The following is an 8346-nucleotide window of genomic DNA, read 5'->3' as shown; positions in this document are numbered from 1 at the left end:
ATCCAACTTGCACATTCTGTGGCAGGCCTGCCACAGCCTAAATCTGTAAAGGCCCACTCCACAAGGAAGGTGGGCTCATCTTGGGCGGCTGCCCGAGGGGTCTCGGCATTACAACTTTGCCGAGCAGCTACGTGGTCAGGGGAGAACACGTTTGTAAAATTTTACAAATTTGATACTCTGGCTAAGGAGGACCTGGAGTTCTCTCATTCGGTGCTGCAGAGTCATCCGCACTCTCCCGCCCGTTTGGGAGCTTTGGTATAATCCCCATGGTCCTGACGGAGTCCCCAGCATCCACTAGGACGTTAGAGAAAATAAGAATTTACTTACCGATAATTCTATTTCTCATAGTCCGTAGTGGATGCTGGGCGCCCATCCCAAGTGCGGATTGTCTGCAATACTTGTACATAGTTATTGTTACAAAAATCGGGTTACTATTATTGTTGTGAGCCATCTTTTCAGAGGCTACTTCGTTTGTTATCATACTGTTAACTGGGTTCAGATCACAAGTTGTACGGTGTGATTGGTGTGGCTGGTATGAGTCTTACTCGGGATTCAAGATCCTTCCTTATTGTGTACGCTCGTCCGGGCACAGTACCTAACTGAGGCTTGGAGGAGGGTCATAGGGGGAGGAGCCAGTACACACCATGTGATCCTAAAAGCTTTCTTTAGATGTGCCCTGTCTCCTGCGGAGCCGCTATTCCCCATGGTCCTGACGGAGTCCCCAGCATCCACTACGGACTATGAGAAATAGAATTATCGGTAAGTAAATTCTTATTTTTTTTTAAAAAAAGGTTTTTATTCCAAAAAGGTTTTTATGCCTATATCTATATTTAGACCATTTGGTTGGGATTTTGATTAATTTTTTATTTGTTCAGCTGTCATGTTTCCACCTCTCTAATGCCTATATATTTTTTGAATTCCCTTGAACAGTAGAGTTGAGGGGTCCTTATTGTAATATTCTGAAGTGTTGAGACACACTATGGGGCCGATTCAAATGGGGGGTTTTCGCGGCCGCAGGGAGCGCAGTTTGACAGTATGAGTTTTAGCTCAAGAGCCAAAAAAGTATTTAGCTACTCTTTAATATCGTGAGTCACCAGCACAAATGGTATAATTACAACTACTGGACCCTCTAGCAAAACTAAAACGTGCTCAAATTAAAATTTTAGTACAAAACAGAATAGGCACAGTCCACATAAGCATGCGAAACTCTGAAAATCAAGGGTGTCATAATACAAGGATAACATAATGCAAATGAGGCTGCATTTTTTTTCTTCACACAATTATATTAGACTAGTAAAAGTATCTGAAATATATCAGGTCACCAGCTCCGCCCTGTCCTGCACCCACCACATCCCATCCCCTTCCTCGGCAGCATACTTATCTGTTACTGGTGGGTCCACTCCTCCTATTCGCTAAGGTCTGTCCCATGACTCGCTACAATGGGAGCCATTGAAGGAACACGCACCTGTGGCACGCTACCAGGATCCCACTGCACATGCATGCTGGAGACAGGACACACTTTAGAAGATTAGTATATACAGACGTAGCCACACTCATCATGGCTACATCTGCGCTCAACATGCACTCTCAGCTAGGTGACATTTGCCGTTCCCACTCATGCAAATGGGGCACGTGCGTCCTAGACATGCATGTGGCCGCGCCTTCTGCAGCAAGAAGTAGCCACGGTGAGAGTGGCTACATCTGTAGATAATTGTTGAACAAACTCCAAAGAATGACTATGAATTACACAAACTCCAAAGAATGACTATGAATTACACAAACTCCAAAGAATGACTATGAATTGGAATATATGTTTTATTGACAACATTCACAAAGAGGTAGCGTTGAGGTAATCTGCATAAAGATATATATTAATATTGTATTCATTTTTAAAACATATATACGTATAACAAGTACACTGACTGATGTCCGACATCAAAATGTAAGTGAGTAGGTGGCCTTGGAGTGTCTTATGATAGTCAAACCATTTAAAGTTTGGGTGGAAATGTACTAAAGAGTGTTTTGTCAAAATAAGTTTTTGGGCGTTCTTTGCAGGATTATAGTTCCAGTTTCTTTACGCAAAACCCGGCCTTTAGCTTGAGAAAAAAAAAGAAAAAAAGATTTTTTTCTTTAAATCCAGCTGCAACAATCCTCAAAAATCTGTAAAAGTGACAAATCACTCCTTACATTTCCACCTTGCTGTCTATTTTCATGAAGTGATCTGCTTTACTGACAGGTCAGCTAAGGACTGTTCTCTACAGAAATTCTTTTGTTACAATAAACATAAAATAATATTTGCTTTAGATTGTAACAGCTCTTTCTCTAACAAACACATATAATCATGATGTAACATATGTTTTGGACCACCTGCCATTTTGGTATTTGCTCACATGACAAAACGTGATCGATCTATAGATAACTTTTAGGATAGGTGATCTGTCAAAAGGAAAGTATTGTCTACTTGATACAGATGTGTCCACTCATATCTAGCCTCCTGGCACGTTAAACTGACCTTCTAGTCAAACGAGCATCTTTTTTGCGACCTTTTTTCTCTTAAAATGTGTCTTATTCGCAAAATGATGCGAACAGGATGCACAAGCACCTTATGTTGATTGAAATGATATGCGGTATGCCTATATTCTATATGTGACCATGGCTGTATCTGCATCCTAGACAACACTAATGTACCATTTCATATGCAGATACAGCCACAGAGTATGCTTATGTGTCTTATTTGCATAATTTTTTGGGAAAAAATATGCCTGACGCCAATGGAGTTGCATGAGACCAGACAGCGCACTCACGTCAGGCATCTTCCCCTGTGTGGCGCATTAAGGCAAGATGTATGACACTTATGTAAATTCTCTGTTGGAGATGGGAACACCAGAGGTAGAACACGCCAATTAATAGTTGAAGTATAAAACTTTAGAACTGTGATACAGGGAAATATGTTACAGTGGAGTTTGCTTCATGTAATGATTATAGATTAGCTACTAAGGTATGCCACTAACAACTTTATGAAGGAATTTATGTTAAAAAAGGAAAAAAGAGTATAAACACATTTTCTGTGTAATATGGTACAATGTACATAAATGTGCTGTTACCAACAGCAACCAATTAAATGCAGTCATGTTTCTAGTTCTAGATTAAAAAAAACAACAGCAAATGTCCAAGTGGTTAATAGGACAAACAGCATAATTGTTCACATAGAACTGTGTTCTTAAAGTAACCGGAAATTTCCTTAGGCTGGTGTTACACATTTCCAGTTTGAAAAACACAGTGGTCAGGCTTCCCCAAGAGCACCCAGCAGTGAATGGTTAATACAGATTCCCTGAGAAGTGACTCCGTACATGCAGCTCTCTGGCTGGTAGCTCTCCACTAGCTGGTAGATGCCAGAGTCTACACTAAGTTGCCCTTTATTCTGTGTTGCTAAAGCTGTATTACAATATATGGGCTATTGCTATTGGTACAGGGTAAAACCCAAGACATGCACTTTTTATTTTGTTACAATTGGCCTAATTCAGACCTTATCGTAGCCCTGCAAATCAGGCACACTGACATGCGGTGAAACTCCCAGCACAGGGCTAATCCGCACCCCATGTCAAGTCCGCCCCCTCCCCGCAGAAGTGCAAAAGCATCGCACAGCGGCGATGCTTTAGCACTGCAGGAGTAGCTCCTGGCCAGCGCAGCTTTTGCGTGCTGGCAGGGAGCTACTCGTCGCTGCCCGGGTTGCAGCGGCTGCGTGTGACGTGTGCGTTGGCCGGACTGCACCCACAAAACGGCGGCCAAACGCCACCGTGTCGCCCCCTCCCGCCCAGCGACCACCTCTGCCTGTCAATCAGGCAGAGGCAATCGCTAGGCAACGACAGCCGTCAGCCATGCGCAGCGCACTGCGGCGCATGCGCAATTCTGACCTGATCGCTGCACTGCGAAAAACGGCAGCGAGCGATCAGGTCAGAATGACCCCCTATATACCACTTGTTAGATTCACTAATTAGCATTAATTAGTGTTCCATGTATTGCTTTTTGCTATTTTTCAAGCATTTGTTAGTCATCCTAAGCATATATTTATGTATATTTCTGGGAGATACAGTGCACAGGTAGTATACTGGAATGGAAATGATTTTACTTTAAGGAATTGTATAGGAGCAAACCCACAGCTATGCTTTTGCCACATGAGGACTTATTGTATTGGGGATCATTATACGTATGAGAAATAAGTGCCCTTTTCTGCAGGTCTGATACAGATATACAGATGTGTCCTCATACATCTTGCCTCAATAAGCCATGCAGCGGGAGATGCCTGGCGTGAGTGAGCTCATAGGTCCCATGCAACTCCATTAGTGTTGGGTGTCTTTTTTGCTGATGACCGCAATGTGAATATGACGCACAAGCAGACTCTGCTTATTAAAATGATATGCGGCATGCCTATATTCTGTGCGTGTCTGTAACTGAATATGCAATGGTAAATTGCAGTGTTTTCTAGGAAAACCCTAAAGTACCATTTTGCATGCAGATACAGTCATGTTCACATACAAAATATAAACATGCCGCATATCATTGTAATCAACATAAGCTGCTTGTGTGTCCTGTTTGCATTCTTTTGTGAATAAGATGATTTTAATGGAAAAAGATGCACATAAAGACACTCAGTGCTACTGAGTCACAACACTGCATGGCGTGACAAGAAGGGCTGCAAAACGTGCAGGGAGGATAGATATAGGTGGACACGTCAGTAGGGGTAGAAACATTGCACTGCAGCGGATAGTTCCCTTCTATTCATAATACAGGCAGTTGTGATTTGGCAATGTTGACAATATTGGTGAAGAAAGCTCTATATTGGAAGGGGAAAGCGATCATTGTAAATACATGTGCTGTCCAAGATTAAAAAAATCCTTTTACCACGCCTTATATCATTTTCTATGTAAGCATTCAGATTAGAAAAAAATAAGTGCCATAGTATTTACTTTCATGCAGGGAGAAAGATGTTCATACTCTGAACCTTAAGAGTATCAATTGAAAATAACATTTGAGTTACTCACTCCTGGCCCTTATTCTCCTGTGTTTCCCAGGCTGTCACTGCCACGCTACAGATTGATAGTAGCAATTACCAGTGACTGTTGGGCACCAAACCAACGCAACCAAATCTGCTCTATCAGAAAGAAATGAGATAATAATGGTACTACAGTATGACTCCTAGTAACAAGAGTCCTAACATTCTGATCAGCAGTTATAATAGTACAGGTACTAACAATTTTTTACAAATCCATAGTAAAGAAATGCCTTGATCACCCTGGCTCATACAATCTGCAGTAATCTGGAGTTACACATGTGCAAAATTTAGCAATTGCATAATTCTAAAACCTTAAAAGTACAAATAATGATGATATAATGGAGAAGTATGTAACATTCATACCATGAGATATCTGCAATGTGAACACACAATCTCATTTGCTACACATGTTAAAATCTAGTCTTTCAAATTCAGGGGGAGATATATCAAACCTTGGAGAGTGATAAAGTGGAGAGAGAAAAAGTACCAACCAATCAGCTCCTAACTATTATGTAACAGGCTGTGTTTGAAAAATGACAGGGGCTGATTGGTTGGTTCTTTATTTCTTCCCATATTACCCCTTTCCCAGGTTTGATACATCGCATCCTTAATCTTTTTATTGAATTGTTTAAGAATCAATAGGTGGTGACAAGCTATCCAATATCAAATGCAGGTGGCTAAACCAATGTGAATAAGTTTTGTCAAAATGTTCATCCAGTTGGATGAAGCTGACTGACTGTATTGTAAATCCTTGAAGTCTAATGACTCTGCAAATGTGCTACATGGCACATGAATCACAAATGTCTGTCTGGTCTATCAAAGTAAAACAAGTAATGTGCGCAAGCAGTTGCTCATGATTTAGACTTACAATTTGGTGTAAAATGTTTTGATTGTAACACGCGTTCAAGGCGGGTACACACCAGTGACGTGCGGTGGGGTGTCATACTAACATTTGTACCAGAGTTTTGATTGTATAAAGTATATGAAAAATACAAAGAATATGTTTCAAATATCTTCTTTGCATTATTCTAATCATTTTTATAGCCAAAACTCTGGAGTAAAAAGTCTATGGCAGGTTAGCTGACCTTTTCCGCACTTCTCAGATCAAAACTCATCAAATTTCCAGAAGTTTATACTACTGCACCTGTGTATAATGCCCAGATGTACCCTATGGCTCATATACTGGGTTTAAATCTGGCTACGGTGCTAGCCAGTGCCTCCTGTGCCATTTAGCTCACCACACGTCCCTGGTACACACCTAAAAATGTATCTGTCTGGTGGGAACAAAAATCTGGTAATGTACTGGAGCAAATTACAATCGACCATTTGCTCCCAAACACTGGAAAACAGTCAATGGTCGTTCAGACAAATTGGTTCAATCCGTTTAACAAATGTATCCAAGCAATCGTTTTTGTCCGCTTTCCAGCGTTTGGGAGCAAATGGTTGGTTGTTATTTGGTTGGCTGCCATTACCAGATTTGTGCTGCCGCCAGACAGATTGGACAGATACATTTTTAGGCGTGTACCCGGCTTTAGTTGCACACTGATGTACAGAAATGAAATAATTCATTCAGAAATCAAAAAAGATAGATTGGGAGCATATTTGCCGTAAGAAGCACAGTTTGGCCAGGAGGAGTTGGTGTAGCTATTTGCAAGCTTCCTGAGTCTGCTGGGCAGTAATTAATGGATTTAAATGATATTTGCATCTTTGGCCATAGAGTAAAATAGTCCTTTATTTTCAAGTAGTCTTGATGGAGTGTCAAATTCCACAATTTCACCTTTGTCAAAAATGACTAACCTGTGGAGACAAAGCAATGAAATAAAGTATTTTCAATTTGTTGCTCCAAATTTGCATTTATTTGTGGTGATAATAATAAATTTCTCCATAATTTTCCTCTTTCTCCGATATGACTCAAGGCACCTAACAACTTAACTGACTATTTATTTTGCCAAAAACCACTCCGAAATTGTCGTGTTTTTTTTTTAATGAGTGCGTTTGGTGAAGAACGTGAGTTTAACTCTATCCCAAATGATTTTAGTTAAAATAAAATAAAATATATATATATATATGCATGTATGACCGGCACTCCAACAGCACAACATAAATACCTGGGTGCCCTCCCGTGGCACTACAGGGCCCAGCAGACAACACAAATTGGTGGGCGGCACTCCAAGGATTTGTAAAAGATTCCACAGCTACACAAGCTTGTGTAGCTGTGGAATCTTTTACAAATCCTTGGAGTGCCGCCCACCAATTTGTGTTATATATATATATATATATATAATAAGATTTTACTCACCGGTAAATCTATTTCTCGTAGTCCGTAGTGGATGCTGGGAACTCCGTAAGGACCATGGGGAATAGCGGCTCCGCAGGAGACTGGGCACAACTAAAGAAAGCTTTAGGTCACCTGGTGTGCACTGGCTCCTCCCACTATGACCCTCCTCCAAGCCTCAGTTAGGACACTGTGCCCGGACGAGCTGACATAATAAGGAAGGATTTTGAATCCCGGGTAAGACTCATACCAGCCACACCAATCACACCGTATAACTCGTGATACTATACCCAGTTAACAGTATGAATATAACTGAGCCTCTCAACAGATGGCTCAACAATAACCCTTTAGTTAGGCAATAACTATATACAAGTATTGCAGACAATCCGCACTTGGGATGGGCGCCCAGCATCCACTACGGACTACGAGAAATAGATTTACCGGTGAGTAAAATCTTATTTTCTCTGACGTCCTAGTGGATGCTGGGAACTCCGTAAGGACCATGGGGATTATACCAAAGCTCCCAAACGGGCGGGAGAGTGCGGATGACTCTGCAGCACCGAATGAGAGAACTCCAGGTCCTCCTCAGCCAGGGTATCAATTTTGTAGAATTTAGCAAACGTGTTTGCCCCTGACCAAGTTGCAGCTCGGCAAAGTTGGAAAGCCGAGACCCCTCGGGCAGCTGCCCAAGATGAGCCCACCTTCCTTGTGGAATGGGCTTTTACAGATTTTGGCTGCGGTAGTCCAGCCGCAGAATGCGCCAGCTGAATTGTGCTACAAATCCAGCGAGCAATAGTCTGCTTAGAAGCAGGAGCACCCAGTTTGCTGGGTGCATACAGGATAAACAGCGAGTCAGTTCTCCTGACTCTAGCCGTCCTGGAAACATAATTTTTCAAGGGCCTGACTACGTCCAGTAACTTGGAATCCTCCAAGTCCCTAGTAGCCGCAGGCACTACAATAGTTGGTTCAAGTGAAAAGCTGATATCACCTTAGGGAGAAACTGGGGACGAGTCCTCAA

At 41.8% G+C, this 8346-nt stretch overlaps 1 protein-coding gene across 2 annotated transcripts in view; it reads right to left on the bottom strand.

Annotated features, from left to right (window-relative positions):
• Positions 1 to 1795: 1795 nt before the first annotated feature.
• Positions 1796 to 8346, bottom strand: part of LOC134945223 (multidrug resistance-associated protein 1-like) — a 337654-nt gene continuing 331103 nt past the window's right edge. For both annotated transcript variants that reach the window (XM_063934380.1, XM_063934379.1), the window contains exon 32: positions 1796 to 6850. In XM_063934380.1, coding sequence (XP_063790450.1) covers positions 6742 to 6850 — 109 coding nt within the window. In that variant the 3' untranslated portion in view covers positions 1796 to 6741. The remainder of the gene's footprint in view (positions 6851 to 8346) is intronic.

This window comes from Pseudophryne corroboree, chromosome 7 (assembly GCF_028390025.1).
Source record: "Pseudophryne corroboree isolate aPseCor3 chromosome 7, aPseCor3.hap2, whole genome shotgun sequence".
Lineage (NCBI taxonomy): Eukaryota > Metazoa > Chordata > Amphibia > Anura > Myobatrachidae > Pseudophryne > Pseudophryne corroboree.
The sequence above is the reverse complement of the archived record's forward strand: the minus strand, read 5'-3'. Positions and strand labels throughout refer to the sequence as shown.